Source organism: Perca flavescens, chromosome 3, assembly GCF_004354835.1.
Source record: "Perca flavescens isolate YP-PL-M2 chromosome 3, PFLA_1.0, whole genome shotgun sequence".
Classification (NCBI taxonomy): Eukaryota; Metazoa; Chordata; class Actinopteri; order Perciformes; family Percidae; genus Perca; species Perca flavescens.
This window is the reverse complement of record NC_041333.1, coordinates 5,240,604-5,258,429: the sequence shown is the minus strand read 5'-3', so window position 1 is coordinate 5,258,429 and position 17,826 is coordinate 5,240,604. Positions and strand designations below refer to the sequence as shown.

The following is a 17,826-nucleotide window of genomic DNA, read 5'->3' as shown; positions in this document are numbered from 1 at the left end:
CGCAGAGGCCAAGAGAAACTTTCCCAATCTCTCACTTCAGCCAGCTGTTCCAAAATCTGGGCTAATGGTACTCTGGGATCAAATTAACAGCGAGCCGTAAAGAATCCCAGTGGGTGACAGAACGTGATTATTGCAGGGTACAATGTATGGATTGCTGAGGGTAATTGTCATGTGTGCTGAAATGAATAGAAAAGATATTTATTGTCACTGTTTTCAACAACGAAACGCAGTTTAGCAGTGACTCAGCCACTCCCAACGATACTGTATGAATGCAAGAGTTGTGGTGTTGCAATAAACAAGCTACTGGAGCTTGGTGCCTATTTGTTCGAGGTGAGGGGGGTCTTTTTTTTTTTTAAATGGGATGTTTAAAAAAAGAAAAAAAAAGAACAAGTGAATGGTGGGGTTTTAGGTCGTAGCTCAGTCTGTGCCTTTGTCAAGCAGGTGAAAGCTTTGTAAATGTGGCGCCAGATTGTTAAAGCCCCTGACACTCCACAGTGTCGGAGCCACTTCCAGGAAAAAGGACCCCCTGCGTTGAGCCCTGGGACTGACCCTCCCTCAATAGAGAGGGTCCTGCTCGGGAGAGGAGGGCTTCCTGTATTAGCTTTCCATCTTAATCAAGCAACAAGTACCAACAAAGCACTAATTATCAATGCCTTCACCGAATGCAACACAATGCCCCCCCCCCCCCCGCTCCCCACTCCTGTCCCGGCAAAGACGAGCCCGTAAAATAGATGGAGCAACATTGTGTGACGTTAACAATAGTTGTTTTGAAACCCATCGTAGCCTCTTGGACGGTTTCGAGGAGAAGTGTTTAGCTGACCTACAGTCACATACTTGATTTATATATTAGTGGTCTACTGTTGTAGTCTACTGCTCGGTTTTGTTAAAAAAAAAATGTATTTAACTTTATTTCATTCAAAATCAAGGAGCAGTTTTATCCATTCTCATTCGTGTCGTACGACCAGGACCACGCGGAATCTGCGGACTCGGAATTCCGCAACATTTTCCGTAGATTTTCCACAGATCTTAAACAAATTTAAAAAAAAAAAAAAAAAAAAAAAAAAAAAATCTCCACACCAAGCAGAAAAAAAAACGTAAATTCTGCAGTTTTGCATTCTGGGTAATTGGTGAAATAAAGGGTTCCGATTGGATCTGCGTTCAACTTTAAGTGGATTATAGGGGGAGAATAGCCCAGTCTAATCCAAACTAAGAATGAAAGCCTTGTGTGAATCTTGATTTGAATAGTGGGTTCAGACTGAGTCCAAACAGACACAGCTGAGCTCGGCTTCCTGTAACAGTCATCGTTTACAAAAAGCAGGGGTTAGATTCAGTGATTTCATAACAAAGAGCTTGTTGAAAGTCATCAGTTCCCACATGTGACCTGCTGTTTGGCTCCGATATGGCCTTTGGTTTGACCTTACTACAGATTACTGGTTAGAAACGCCCTGATAAGTCATTTTTAGAACTGAATTTTGTTTTGTCTCGTCTCCTTACAGTCACATTGATCAGACCACCACTTGGCAGGATCCTCGCAAGGCCCTGCTCCAGATGAACCAGGCCCCCCCACCCAGTTCTGTGCCAGTCCAGCAACAGAACATTATGAACCCAGCCAGTGGTATGTACACTATACGTGGAACTTGTTAACTTAAGCACAACAGAAGCATCATGTTGTGGGGGTTTGTCAGCATTCAAAGTTTATTGCTGAAAACCCCCACAATTTGACGAACATTTTATCTGTTTACATGTATCTGTTTACATTTAATATTACATTCTAACCTTAATGCTGGAAAAAAAAACGCAGCACTTGGCATGTATTACAGATAATGTTCATCACATCATTGGGGTTTTTCAGCAATAAACTTAGATTTACATTTCTTTTGAGGTAATATCTGGGCATTTTTCTTACGTTAACACCGCATACAGTAGAAGTCAGGAGTTTGCAGTCTAGTCTAGTTGTTACATGTCACAGAGACTGTGTGTAGCTCAACGCTGGCTGTGCATTTGGAATTTGCCCTAGGTGAGGTAAGACGGAGGTAGAACATGACAGGTCCTGTCTGACATGTTTGGGGAGCTCCGTGACTCACGGATTGCAGAGTTTACAGATGAAGTCTCTTTGCATTCTCAAATCGTATGGGTTCTATCTGGCAACCTATGAGTAGATCTGTATAAGAAATAATAGCCTTCGATGTTTACAAACCAGGTTATCAGTGACAAGTGACAAAGATTTATTACATTTTCAAAGATGACAAATAATGTGCTGCTATTTGTCTGGATATCATTTTCCAATATAGCTATAGTTTATTTTTGCATGTATATATTAGGGCTGCAACTAACGACTATTTTCATAGTCGTTTTCATAGTGATTATTTTCTCGATTAATGGATTAGTTGTTTGCTCTATAAAATGTCAGAAAACGGGGACAAAATGTGGATCATTACTTCCCAAAGCCCAAGATGATGTCCTCAAATGTCTCGTTTTGTCCACAACTCAAAGATATTCTGTTGACTGTCACAGAGAAGTGAAGAAACTAGAACAATATTCACATTTAACAGGCCGGAAACTACGATTATCAAAATAGTTGGCGATTAATATATATATATATATATATATATATATATATATATATATATATATATATATATATATATATATATATATATATATATATATATATATATATATTGACAATATATATATTAATCTTTGCAGTTCATATATAGCCTAGCTAATCTAACTACAGTATGCTGTAATTATGCCCAATTATGTATTCTAGTTGAGTAATGTTGCTATATGTTGCACAATTATGACAGAAAATCAAACTCTGATCAGTGAGGGAAACCCCCCCCCCCCCCCGGCATGTCTCCAACATTATTTTCCCCTGTCACCCCTCAGGTCCTCTCCCTGAGGGCTGGGAACAAGCTATTACATCCGAGGGAGAAATTTACTACATCAACCACAAGAACAAGACCACATCCTGGCTCGACCCACGACTTGACCCACGCTTTGGTGAGTTTGCTATAGACGGGGATTCATTGTCTCAGTTCAGTTCTTGATTGAAGTAAAATGTGCTATTTATTAAATAATAATTGGGCAACCAGAGGTCATTGTAATCAGAATCAGAAAACAACATTTATTGCCAGGTAAGTAGCACTTACTAGGACTTTGCTGATGGTGCATACATAAGACATTTTTTGAACATTAATAAAAAATAAATAAACAAACAATAAATGCAGAAACAAATAACGCATACATGTAACTATATAACATTGTGAAAGAAAAAAGAGGCTGTATGGATTACTGCAGGATGTGCAAAAAATGTTGAGGGTAGCTACTTGAGTTTAAAAAAAAAAATATAGATATTTTAAAGTAAAATGAACAAGGGAGTTATACCAGGAACTGCCTCAACTGTAAACATTGTACATCTTACACATGTGGTTTTTGTGACTTTCCCCAGTAGAAAGCTCTGGCTAATCGATAAAAGATGTACGTATCACCACAATTGTAATAGTGAGGCGAGTTCTGCGTGATTCATTGTGCATTTTAACCGCACCACGTTGTTTCGGAGTGACCGAGTAGCCATAACCATTGGTTGTTGAAATCCAATTTCACCAAACCCCCCACCCGTTCAAAATCCACACACCTAACCTTTTGTCAGCCATTTTAGTGTTGGAGCAACAGCTGAGTTGGCCATTAATCCCCCCTCCCAGGCCAAGCTTCGGTTTGACAGTTAGCTTTGAGTGTGCGGTGGCCAGGGTTGGTGAATTAGTGACAGGACCTGGTACATGTGTTGAGATGTCTCTGTGGCCATGGGAATGAGCTAATCCTTGTGTGCAAAGGAAGACTTCCAGAGATGAAGGGTTCCTGCATGTGTCACTCTGACTCATTCACGCTTCAGGTGCCATCCCTTCATCATAGCAGCATTCCCCAGGGAAGCTCACCCCGATTCACAAAGGCAACATGTGTGAATCAGCACGCAGCCGGTTACCCTCCTTTTTTAATTTTAGCTTTACTTTTTTTTTTTTTTTTTTTTTTTTTTATCAAGCCTGGGCACCTAAAGGGCATTTTTTCTCTTTTTTTGTGAGTCCCACTCTGAAGGCAGGCAGGAAAGTTCAAAACAGAGTTGTAAGGGGAGGGGAGCAGCTGGGAAGAGATGGCGGCTCGGATCGGCAGAGCTCTTTGAAGATTTCTAAGTCTTGAACACACAAGGCTGCTGGGCCCCTGAAAACCAGCGAGAGGGAGAAGGAGATCATGTTAACTCATTATGTGCCATCAAACCTAATTTTGTTCCACATTAGAAACAATCGGTTCTGTACTTCTGTTGCTAATGTGCTGGCGTTTGTACTTTTTGATCCCTTTTTTAGGTTTTTTAGAAAGATTGCTACTTGATATTTATTTATTTTTTATTCTTTTTGTATTTTTTTTACAAGTGTGGCTCGGTGCTTGAAGGAAAACCTTAATCGTATTCTTATGATTGTATTGGATTGTCATTTCCAGTCATATTTCTTGTCACGTTTGTGCATTGAAATGGGCTGCTCAGCTTCAGAAGCATCTATGCTGCTGCTATGTAGGTCTCCAATCCTAAGCCAGCTGCTTTGATAATGGGGGCTAATTTGAGCTTTGAGAAGAAAAGCAGCAGAGTGCCTTTAACTGAGGCCTGTTGGCGGCTGGCTTTCCCCTGCGTGAGGCCCAGTGCAGGCACAGCCCCATTCTGCTCCAGCTCCAGACAGACTTGAATCTCTGCCAGGCCTCTTTATTCTGTGGTCCAACTCTTAATCTGTTCCAGACCTTTTCAGTCAAGGAACTCCAATGTGAGAGGTGAGGGGGGGAGGAGAGAGAGGGGTGGGCAGGCAGGGAGAGGCAAGGAGAGGCAAAGCGAAAGGGGAAGAAAGGAAAAACAGAGGAACAGAGGGAAAATGCCGACGGGATAAGCATGCATCCTCTTTAAGATCCAAGGAGGTGGTGAACGGCGAACAGGCCATGAGTGCACTGTGGCCGAGTTTGAAAGGGCTTTATGTTGATATGTTGTTTTCTGTATGTACTAGTCTGGAGGAACAGCAGGGGAAAACATACTAGGAGGACACTGGAGTGCACATATAGACAGATTTCCTCTGGGAGTTTGTTTTGCTTTGTAAAAGCTTCATGTAAAAGCTGTATGTCCAACCCGTTATCTGTCATGTGATATTTTTCTGCCTCTGCTGTCAGAAAAGAGCCGGCGTAGTGTGATGAGGCAGCAGTGAGCCAGTTTAAAGGGTCAGTTCACATCTTCTCACTCACCCCTAGAGGTGTTTTATTTATGTGGACAGTGTTGGGAAAATTACATTTGGGGGAAAAACTCAACAGCGACTTGTTACTTCAAAAACAATGTCCCTTCTACTTTAGATAACTCACTGACCCCGGTTTGGACAGATTTTCTTGGAGCCACTCCCTACTGAAGAAGTCTCCATTGACTAATTTGGGTGAACTGACCCTTTTTAACGGGGAAACCTTCCAGGTGTTTTTCACAGAAGTTGAATTGATTTAAAAAAAGAAAATGAAAAAAAAACTCACCGTATTGCTATTTTTGGCTTTTCAGTTTGATTAGGGTTGAAAACTTTTATTAATAACACGACGGTGCTTAAATCCAACACAACTTCCAATTTGAACCTGTTGTGTAAATAATTCCCCTTTGGGCTGGCCTACACTGTTGATATTTCCTGGCTGACTTATTTTTTCCATCTCCTCGCCATGCCGGGTCAGGTCAACACAGGCTGCTGGCTTTACTCAGACCTTACTGTTCTACACGATGATAAAACAGCGTTTGTGTCCCATCCAGACTGTTTCTCCACTGTGCTTATCTCAACGCTAAAAACACAACACCTTCCCAAGGGGCCCTTTTTTTTCTTTTTTAAACTTGTTAAATCGACAGCAGACAAATATTTACCGACCCTTCAAAGACCGAGCTGTGCCCTGGTCACATACGACTTCCCACAGCTGGCACACCCTCCACCCCTACCTGCCCCAGGTGATCTTGTGGCGTAATAAGCCTGGCGGTGTGATCGGCTGATAAGGGCTTGTGTTGCTGGCTCAGGGGTGCGTGAAGAAGACAAAAGGCAGACAGCATTAACTTGTCTCTTATCTGCATGGCCCACCAGCTATCACCTCCCATATGTGCTGCTGACTTCAACCACCCCTTCCAAAACCACACACACACACACACACACACACACACACACACACACTCAGGCCTGGACTCCTTTTTCATGCTATCACTCTGGCCCTGAGCTGAACCCGTCCTTCGCTCCTATCTCACCCACAGATGTAATTCCCTGCGTCGATATGCTCATTGTTTGTGCATAGTTTCCTCCAGTAACATTGGTTACTGTTGGCTGTTTGGTCTGTGAGGGGGGAGTCCTTGACTTGGGGGTTCAGGAGAAACTCCGCTGTAAGACTGCAGTCGCCAGCATACGGTTTTGTGTTATCACATGCCCTACTCGGTTTTCTTTTTTTTTTTTTTTAATGCATACTCTTCTTCAAAACTCACACCTTAAAGGAACATTCCACTTGATTTCAACTCAGGTTTTTTCTTTTATTGACCTGGTTTTGGCCGTCGTTTCTATAGGCTTTGGTAACATTGTACTCACCATAGTGATTGCTTACATCTGGGAACATGGCCGTATCAATACAATAAAGTCAGTTGTAAACAAGCCAGCATTTTATCCACAGCTGTGAAAAGTTATGGAAAGTTTGATGAAAGATGACACTGGTAGTAATTTCCCCTTGCAGGATTAGTAAAGTATACATTGTTGTTATTATTATTATTATTCTGTTAACTCTGATGTTTACGGGATTATTTTATAACTAGTAAAACAAGTCAAGTTACAAGTCTTTACTTTCTCTTCCAAACAGGTTTAGCTGTCTGATTGTGGTTTCTTAGGACTTCCTATTAGCGATTATACAATGTTTTCCATTGTCGAGTAATCTGTAGATTACTTTCTCCACCAATGAATTAGTTGTTTGCGCTATCAAATGTCCGAAAATGTCGATCAAGCATTTCCCAAAGCCACAGCTCAAAAGATATTCACGTTACTGTCACAGAGGAGAGAAGAACCTAGAAAGTATTCCCATTTAACAAACTGGAATCAGAGAATTATTTTACCATTTCTATTCATAAAAAGAAGAAGACTCCAACCGATTTTAAACGGTTATCAAAGTAGTTTATCTATTAAGTGTTCATTAACTTAATAGTTGACAACTAATCGATCAACTGATCGATCTGTATCGGTGAATCTTTCTCCATATGCCTCTGCTTCAAAGCTCAGGCCTTTAACAGATCTACAGCTGCTGACATGGCCCATGTGCAGCACCTCTACCTTTTAGAAAACAGCTAATGGTGCCCTGATGGTGGGAGTGATCCAGCCACAAAAGGCCTCAGTATCTGCCGAAAGATAAGGAGTAACACTCTCCCATGGCTGTGTGGGAGAGAGGCGGCGGCTCTAAGACTCTGTGTGTGTTTGTGTGCATGTGTATGTGCTGGGGTGGGGTTGTTGGGGGAGGCAGCAGGGACGGAGAGGGAGGGAGGGATGGAGGGGGGGGGTAGACGGCAGGCAAGGCGGGGCGGGGCCTCCAGAGCTTCCCATGGAGAGCCCTGAGCCGTGGTTCATTCAGCTCCTGAGATAGTGTAAACAGACAGTGATTGAATGGTGATGAGAAAGGTGCCGGGGCGGGCAGGACAGCAAAGAGAGGCAGCCCCCCCGCCCCCCCATGAAAATTGTGCCCCCGTCAAGACTTTGTTTTGGTTGGTGCTTCAAGCGCATAAGCAAACGCCTCTCCTCATTGGTTACATTACTGTTCCACCTCTCGTGGTCAAGCACATTTGCTTCTCTTTCTTTACTATAGTGACCTACTTTGCATGCATACATTTGCTGTGTTCCTTTTATATTCATGTTTTGTATTTTTTTTCATTCCCACCCTTGAGTAAAGAATAACAAAGATTTCACGGGGGAACAGCTGTGTTTTCAACACACACCCATTTGTTCTGACAATGTAAACATGTAGTTAGCTTGTTAGTGCACAATCCAATTACATTTGTTGGGGTAAAAGAACTTTGAAACTAAAGTTGATGGTGGTACGGTGTTTACAGAACCTGATCCGGGTCTATTTCATTTTTGTCTGATTTGCGCACCGGACCCTTCGGGCCCGGGCAAGGAGGCAGGCAGTCTTGAGGGGATAATCTGTGATTTTGTTTAGAAGGAAACCAAACGCACAATGAAAGGATAAGTCATAACTGATGCAATGTACAAAACTACCAAAGCCTGTCTTAGTCAGTGAGTGGGAGGGGATCAGGTCTTACAGGAACAGGGGTTGTTTCAGACACTAGGTGGAAAGCGTGCGTTGGGACTTCCCCTCGCCCTACACAACCTGCTGCACTGGCTCTTTTACAAGTTCAGCTTGTAGACAAAACGCTCAAGTTGTCAGTCTAGTTGTGAGGCATTTAAATGCAGCCAGGCATTAAAACGTGTAGTTGCAGAGACGGTAGTGTATTCACAGTCTGCTGGGGATCATACAGTATATGTATTATCTATACATCCGATATTGAAAATTGTCTGCTGGCTGCTTATTAGCCTCAACATAGAATGGGGATGGAAAAGACAAAGCTGTCCTATCGAGACGCAGCAGATTTCTTTCTCCTGAAGATGAGGAAGAGTTATGACCAGAAAAGTCACAAAAACCATACCAACGCCATAAAGGCCTTTTTTAATTCATTTGGCAAGACATTTCAAAACGCGTGTCAGCTTGAACCTTCCTCAGGGTGTAGTGACACAGCTTATTCCCCTGTTTTGAAAAGAAATGTTGCTGTTGGGCTTTGTCATTTCCCCACAGAAGGACGACAAAGCTGGAACCACCGGTCCCTCCTTGTCCTCTCTAGTTCTTTTGATTATAAAAGACCATTTTTACGAAGTTTCAAATGTACCATTTTAGTGTCTCTGTATGCAAAGTTTGAAATGAGCACTACATATTATACAATAGCAACATATTTGAACTCTTGCATGTCTCTTTTGCAGCCCTGAACCAGCAGAGGATCTCCCAGAGTGCTCCAGTGAAGCAGGGAGGGCAGCTCCCTCCCGGAATCATGGGAGGCAACAACCAGATGAGACTGCAGCAGATCGAGAAGGAAAGGCTGCGGCTGAAGCAACAGGAGCTGCTTCGGCAGAGACCACAGGTCAGCATTCTCCGTTAAAGCATTTCTTTTGGCAAGTACGGTGGCCCCGTCACTTGTATCAAAAACATCACAAGGTCAGGGCGCCTGGGTAGCTCACCCGGTGGAGCGCACACCCATATACAGAGGCTTAGTCCTCGACGCAGCGGCCGCGGGTTCCGGATCCGACCTGCGGCCCTTTGCTGCATGTCATTCCCTCTCTCTCTCCCCTTTCATGTCTAAGCTGTCCTGTCAAAAATGAAGGCCTACAAATGCCAAAAAAGAATAAAAATCACAAGGTCAATACTTTCACTATGTGACACACAGTGTAGCTGTAAGATACTGGACCCCTAATTGCTAACTAGTTGAATGAGGGTGTCAGCAGAATGTTAATGTTGTAAACAAAACCTAATGTACATTTTGGATAGGCCTTTAAAAATGAGTCATAATTTACAGGTATAGCGGTGGATCTTAAGCCCCTTTTGATCGGTCTTTATTGTTAACACCACCCTGCGATGAAGTCCCGTGAGTCATAGGTGGTCATTTTATCACTTCCTAACTGATGTGTCACTGTGCCGCCCACACAGGGGTGGTGCAACCGAGTGCAGTAGTTTACTCAAGGCCGTGTCAGTTAAGCAGAAACAGAGCTTTATGATTATGAATGAGGGTGACTTTGTTTACCACGCCATTCCCGTGGGTTGTTCAAAGTTCACCGTGTAGGAAGTGACCTGAGCGTGTTCGTGCTCCAGACTGTAGAGGGCAAAAGATGATTTGGACTCTACTGACTGAAAGTCCTGTACACATGCACTGTATGCTTAAAGGGTAACTTTGGTATTTATTTTTTGAACCCATTTGCCCATGTATTTGTGTCTAAGTGATTGATGGGAACAACAACATTTAAAACTGGTTCAGTATTAAGCAAGACAAGCTGCAATGTGACGTAACGGGCAATTGCGCGTGTTCAATTTACTTCCATTAAAAGTGCTTGTTTTGCCACTGACATGCTCAGATTATATATATATGTAGTTCTGTAGTTTACTTTTTGTTAAAGAGTGAGATCCTTTTTGTTTAACACGAGGCATCCCAGAAATCACCAAACCCACCAGACTAATTCAAATAAACAGTCACTTTATCATCGTAAAACACACTTTATTCAAAGTCGACAGAACCAAAATAAAATGTGCCGTCTTGGTTCGTCTTTCCACCGTTCCAACAATCAACCTCTCTGGTTTGGTTGAAATACTGTAAACCCTTAATTCACCCATTCATAGGCGCTGGTACGGAGTACTAGACTAGGCTACATTCATTTAATATTAAACGTTGCGGTTGGTGTTAAGTGGAGCGTCTGTCAAAGTGTGATTGGTTATGTCGCTGTCAGTCCCTTGCTCCATATCCTATCCACCAATCGCAGCGTCTCTCGGACGAAAACGCCTCTTTAGTGATTCTTAATTTCCCATGAAGCTGATGGTTACGTGTCAGTTAAACTTTTTTTAATCTGTACTATTTGTGAGAAGTGGCGCTGTCCTGAGTCGAAAGGTAGCCTACTTTACGGCTTTATTATCGAGTTAATAGGCGTGTGTGTCCGTGTCGGCCGCTGTCCATTTCCTAAGGTTCTGAAATGCAAACATTTTTTGACTACTTTTTTGCGCCCGTGAGCACCCACGGTGGAAAACGTAAATCGGCGCCTATGCACCCATTTACATGTGAAAATATGCTGGCTCTATACACGCTGAAAGTATTGTTTATTTAAATGGAGTCTGGTGAGTTTGGCGATTTCAGGGCTGTTTCTGGTTAAACAAACCCTTTAAAAAAAGAGATCCTTTCCATAATGTTGCCAGACACTAAGAATAACAACCTGAGCCTGTCGGTGGCAAAAACAGCACTTTAAGTGGACGAAATTAACGATGCACATTTGCTGCGAAAGGGTTACATTGCAGCCAGGTTCGCGGCTGCCGGTTATAGCATTCTCACTCAACACTGGACCAATTTCAAAGATTTTAGTTCACATTAGACACCGATGCATGGGAAAATAGGGTCTATGTTAGAAAATACTGAAATTACCCCTTAAGTAACATGGCTATTGTCGACTTTCTGAAACGTCATGTGAGGGAGAAATCCACTTTGCATAATGGGGTGAGGGATTAAGAGAAACATGGTTAGAACAGAGATTTTTGCTGGAGATTCCTGATTTCTTAGCCAGGCCAAGCTCCTTAAACCGGTTTCTAACTTGGTTGTTACACGCCTTTTTGTGTTTGTGCATTTAATGGTTCTCAGATACAAGATGTTTGGAATACAGAGACCATTCTGTGTTTGCAAATATAAGAGCACATATGATGAGGAACGGCTGGCGATGTATGCAACTTCCTGGTGGCAGTCCAGTGCTGACGCTGCTCAGTCATGCACAAAAAGAGAGCCAATAAAACCATAAAGGTTGTTTACAGTACACAGCCCTCATATTCCCTCTAAATCAAAACCAGATTGTTTACATGTGCGCATGGGATTCTGGGATAAATGTAGTCGTTGGAGGTGGAAACGCCTTCAAGCACTGCTGCGAGCACAGCGGAAATAAAAACAGAAGGATGAAAAAACAATTATACTTTTATTAAACATTATAATTTTGTATCCATCTTTTTGCCTCAAATAGTATCCATTTGTGCTCCACCACGACCAATAAAAACTTATACCAAACACTAAAAGTGTCCAGCAGGAAGTTTACATCCTTACTGAAAAAAACATCACATCCTCCGTTGTCGTCTATGACCCTGTAAACGCTGAATGAGATCTCAAAATGGTAACGCTGGTCTAGTCACTTCACCTTCCTGCGAGGACGTCTACGGGAAGGAGGTGAAAAAGAACAGCATGACTTCATATCCGTAGCCTTATCTGATCAGAGCACGATCTGTGTCGAACACAATTGTCTCCCAACTGTTGTCGGCCCCTCATGTAATTTGACACTCTGTATGGGCAGAAATGGAGAGCACCATCTGTGTGTAATTCCTTAATTTAACATTTTCTGCAGCGACAGCAGGGCTAAAAGGCAGTTGTTACATGGTATCTTAATGAAGCTCTGGCTGTGTATATTTAGCTTCTGGGGTTAGGTGTGGGGGTCCATTGCGTTACTCATGGGTTTTGTGCTTTTATCGTCCACAGGAGCTCGCTATAAGGAATCAGCTGCCTACCAGCATGGATCAAGATGGCAGCACAAACCCTGTGTCCTCCCCCATGGCCCAGGATGCCCGGACCATGACCACCAACAGCTCTGACCCATTCCTCAACAGGTTGGTTTCATACAGAACCCAGGAGCGGCCTATATTTAGAGCACAACGTACACCACAGCTCACAGCTGGGGAGCCCTCGGTGAGGCACTCCGGCTCGTCAGACTCGGCCTGTTTTGAGCTCTGGTGAGAGCTCCCCGAGATACGCAAGTAGTAAAAACAGAAGGCCAGTCTTGGGGCTTAACCCTCCTCACATGGTAATGTCACATTCACACCAGCAGCTCTGTGCCGGGGGTTCACTGCACAATGGGGACCTCTGGTGTCCAACTGCTGCAATAAAGGCAATCCCAACCTAAACGGTGACGTAACCTGTGAAAAAACTTAAATAAAACCACACTTGGCAACAATTCAAGTAGTGAAGATGCAAAATTACCCCATGGATTGACACTAGATCTAAAAAAAAAAAATGGCTTTGAGTTCAATTAAATGAAATTCAAATAACTTTATTTATCCCCTGGGGGCAATTTAAAAGCACGAAGAGTAGTTCTGACAAGTAAAAGATATATAAGAAATACACGCCATGCCATATGCCATAATTATTATGCTTAAAGTGCGAAAGCAGCAACACATGTTCAGTGTTATATTAAAAATATTGTCCGTCACACAATAGTGTAAGTGTTAATTTTGGAAGGGACAGTACAGGAGGTTTTTCTAACTATTGGTGAATGCTGCTCCATGGCATTCTGGGAAATCATTGCTAGCAGTTCAAGCTCCAGTTCTTCTGTGAGCGGATGAAGTGAGGAAAGGGCTGAATAGCAAGCGGGCCATGAGAACATGTGGTCCAGTCAGTAGACAGGCCAACCTAATCTCCCCTCCTCCCCTACTCTCACAATGGCCTCATTCATCCTGCCTCCGCCTTACTCTGCCTACATATTTTTCCTCTGCTAATTAGTATAGGCTTGTCAAATGTCTTCTCTCTGCCTCTTTGTCTCTCTGTTGCCCCGTTCACCGTTGCTCTTTTTGCAATATTCTGCAATAGAGGGCGAGAAAAGGAAAGCTCGGTCACCGTAGTCGTTTAAACAGATAGAACTGCTGAAACGCGGATGTGTGCAGAAGGTCCCTGAGGGAATTAAGGCCACACTGTTACTTTTCAGCCTGTGTGCTCTTAATAACTGAGTGTGTTTGCATTGTTGGATCAGTTAATTAGATTGCACGTAGTTCACTTTCAAAGTAGTTCAGTGTGGGTCATTAAGGTCATCCACAAACTCTGCTGAGACAAAAAGCTTTATATTTTCTTTCGGTTTTGATGGAACTCTGGATGTTTATTAGCCATTGTGCAGAGTTTCTAACCCAGATTTCTTTATTTCTGTGTGTTTCAGCGGGACCTACCACTCCAGGGATGAGAGCACAGACAGTGGCTTGAGTATGAGCAGCTACAGCGTCCCTCGCACTCCAGATGACTTCCTCAACAGTGTGGATGAGATGGACACAGGTGAGGCTGGAAACATGATCACTTGTCAGACGGTCACTACGTTTACACTCATATTCCACTATTATTTGGAAAAGGACAATATTCCGAATTTGATACAGCATTCCGAAGCTAGCATTTCCCGATTAAGACGTGGAATATGCTGTTATTATTCAGGTTTTAGAGGCATTCTTTGGACATGTATAGAGCACATTCGGGATCTGCGTCCTAATCAGGGTTTTTACTGCAGTTTGTGACCGTTTACGGCCTCTTGCCTGTTGACTACTTGTGGTCAGCTCTGTGCGTTGCTATGGTTGTTGGACACAAACCAACTAGCCCACAGTTTTGCACGGCTGGTCAGCTAGTCAATGCCCTACTGATAATGACGGTAGCTTTTTAGCCGCTTTGGCTCGTTGATATTGCGCAGTTCTTTCCACCATGTGGGCGATGTCGTAGCTGTCAGAAATCCCCCAAATCTCCTGCTGGTAATTACCACTAGGAGTCTGTTGTGGCTGTTTTTTTTGTTTTGTTTTTTATTCACTTGGCTGCTCATAATTACAGTCTGTACAAAAAAAATAGGAACTACTTAAATTATTGTCTTTTCTGTAATCTTCAAAACATGCCTATTTCCATTGCATGGGTAGAATCTGGTCTGAAATGCAAGTCTCCTTCAAATACCAATCCAAGGCACACTGTAGGGTTTGTGACAAAATGCAAAACGCCTTTACTTTACATGGCAACGTGCATTTAAAACAACCGACGTGTTGCAACGACGTGTCTCTTTCAGGGTAACTGTTAGCAGTAGCTTGCACACCTCTATCGTGTTACACTTATCAGTGGAGGTGTGGTTCTCCATCAATGTGCAAGCCTATTGGTCAAAAAGAAAGAAATGTTACATCATGAAGAATAAACATTTGTCAGATTTTCTGTTGCAATTTGTGGGAAATTCACCCCTTTTTTCTCGCAAAATGCTTGTACTAATAGGAGAGAGAGGAGGAGATGAGGGCAGGGGTTACAAATGAATAGTTCCATATATTTAATACAATTCTTTTCCCGTTTTGCTGAAGTGATATTTCACAGAAAAGGAGAAAAGTCTATCTCATCGTTGAGGCGGGGGTATTTTGTTGCTTTCAGCTGTACAATCCAAAAAGTCTTGCATTGGAGTAATATTATTATTATTATTTTATATCTATCTATCTATCTATCTATCTATCTATCTATCTATCTATCTATCTATCTATCTATCTATCTATCTATCTATCTATCTATCTATCTATCTATCTATCTATCTATCTATCTATCTATCTATCTATCTATCTATCTATTTAGGCAGTCTCCTTCTCTGATGTCCTTTTCAACCACTTCTAACACCATGACTTTCAGTGTGTTAGGGTTGCCATGTCCCATTTGCACATAATGTAATGCCGTAGTATAATAACAATTCCTTGTGCGGGTGGCATTTTTATGTTCTCCGTAGAAACAACCACAGGGCCACTCCACTCTATAAACAACATATGTGCTATTGCAATCAGCAAGAGTGTCTGTATGTGATCACAACAAAGACGCAGCAGTGCTCCTACTCCATTGTCCTTATCTTTAAAACATGCTTGCTTAGTCAAATCATTTTAATGACTTTTATTTTTTTCTTCATGTTTGTTAGGGGACTCTCTCCCACCCTCCATGGCAACACAGCCCAGTCGTTTCCCCGACTACCTGGACGCCATCCCGGGAACCGACGTGGACCTGGGCACCCTGGAGAGTGAGAGCATGGCGGTAGAGGGCGAAGAGCTGATGCCCAGTCTCCAGGAGGCCCTGAGCTCCGACATCCTCAACGACATGGAGACGGTGCTGGCAGCTACCAAGATCGACAAGGAGAGCTTCCTCACGTGGTTATAGAAGATCCGAGCGGGGCGCTCCGTACTCCTCCTCGTCACACTCTGAACTGCTGCCTGCTCTACTCTGTGAAGGAGTCCCAGACGCTTTTAAACAAGACATTTCAGCGAGCCTCTCTGGACTTCTGTTTCTGGCTCGCCGTGTATAAGGCCAAGCTCTCCTGAGGCAGTGTTGTTCTTTTCTTTTTCACTGGTGTGTTATCTCTTTATTTTGTCTGTGTCTTCAAGGCTGGCCCATGAACAGACAATTACACGAGGGTCCCCAAATCTTTCACAGATCTGTCCGTGAATCTAGGGCATCTTTCCCTGGTCTGCCCTCATAGCTGAGCTGAGCTGGTGCATGGGCGCTCTCCTGCAAGGACTTCCATCATCAGACGTCACCCTCAGCTCTGGTGCCTCTTTTTCTTGCAACATAGCATAAAGCAGCACTACTTAACTGCATTTGGGACTATTGCATCTAGCTTAAGTAGCTTTATATTTGGCCTTGTATGTTTTTTATTCTTCTTTTTTTTTGTGTGTTTTCAACAAGCCTGAGCAACCAAAAATGATGTATTTGAAGCATAAAGAACAATACTGATTTGGAGTAAAGGTAACGTGAGGCCCAGTTTGATCACGTTAGCTTTGCTGGGTGGGTGGGTGGGGTGGGGTGGGGGGGGAGGAGTAAGGGTAGAGCCTGGGGACCGACTACATTGCTGCTTGGCTGTGCCAGCAAGTCTAAGTTAAACCTTTTGATAGATCAAGTGCCTTCGGTTGTATTTTTTGAGACGCAACACGAACAATTACAAAGTTTCTGTAACGCAGCAATAACATTGGGCTGAGTTCATTTACATCAGCCACACTTTCATCCTTTCCTCTATCCTAATGTTCAATAATCAAAATTGTATTTTTGTTTTATAAACACATTATAAGGGGATTTAGGGATTTCTGTTTTTTTCTTTTTTCTTTCTTCAAACCCTTCTTTTAAACCCTTCTAAGTATTTCAGTCTTATCCAAGCCTAATGTCATGATTCATTCTTTGTTTTATCTTTTAATAGTGTTCTTTTATTTTTTAGGTTACTACATATCTATGATAGCTTAGATCAAATGGCATTTTGCCTCTTGTTTTTAATTTCTTTAATAGATGAATTAATGCATTTTTAACCGGGTCGACTGTTATCACAGCACAACACTTCACGAATGATGAAGTCTGCCAAGGCAGAATGATTCAGTTAGGCGTTTTTTTTAACCATTTAGCTGATTTTTATTCTCGTCTCTGTGATTTGCTATATACATATTAGTGTTATTGTTATTGTTGATCACATGCAGCTTTTACTATATTTCCTGAACATTAACCAAAAAAAAGGCAGATCTTTTGGCTAAACAGAAACTACAGCTCTTTGATCAATTCAATCTTGTGGCAGCATACAGTACACAAGAGTTACAATGTTTGGAAAAAAAAAAGTTCGAAATGGTCTTCCTAAGGAGGGAGCGGAACCCCTCTGTGCGATGCTGTGTGTTCAAATGAGGGCTTTAGAAACTACAGCTGGGACGAGTTAAAGCAGGTTTTAAAGAGTCACGTCGAGGGGTAGTGTAGAAGGCCAGGGTTTGACTGACAGCGGCGAGTTACGCGGATTGTTGAATATTTTTTTGTGTGTGAAGTAATTAAGAAACAATCAGTTATTATCTCAAGTCAGGAATTGTCGTGGCAGATTCCAAAGATGTTTTTGTAATGACGCTAACACTTATTATTTTTTGCTTCCATTTTCCCCCAGAGTCCAGAAAACTGTTTGATTTGTCAATCGGCCTCTGTATGAACACACTGTATAAGCTAATAAGGAAATGATGTAGGTTTAAAGTGTTAACGGACATGTCTGAATAGGTCTAGCTGAGAGATTCTTTTTTTAGTTTTTAGATGAGACGGTTGTTTATGAGTAACTAACCCGGAGATTTTAAGGATGAGTTTTCAGAACAGAGAAGAAAGTGATTCACATTGTTTACATTATCTCGGAGTCTAAAAACTGCTTCAGCCACAGTGGAGACAACACACTGACAATTCTCTCTCATAATCCCATTATTTTCATGTTTACACCAATACTG

At 42.5% G+C, this 17,826-nt stretch overlaps 1 protein-coding gene across 1 annotated transcript in view; it reads left to right on the top strand.

Moving 5' to 3' along the window:
* Positions 1-16,387, top strand: part of yap1 (Yes1 associated transcriptional regulator) — a 31,645-nt gene extending 15,258 nt beyond the window's left edge. Inside the window, exons 3-8 of the mRNA XM_028574361.1 lie at positions 1,497-1,615; positions 2,893-3,006; positions 9,042-9,199; positions 12,326-12,453; positions 13,770-13,882; positions 15,519-16,387. Of these exons, the coding sequence (XP_028430162.1) occupies positions 1,497-1,615; positions 2,893-3,006; positions 9,042-9,199; positions 12,326-12,453; positions 13,770-13,882; positions 15,519-15,754 (868 nt within the window). The 3' untranslated portion in view covers positions 15,755-16,387. The remainder of the gene's footprint in view (positions 1-1,496; positions 1,616-2,892; positions 3,007-9,041; positions 9,200-12,325; positions 12,454-13,769; positions 13,883-15,518) is intronic.
* The last annotated feature ends 1,439 nt before the right edge of the window (positions 16,388-17,826 follow it).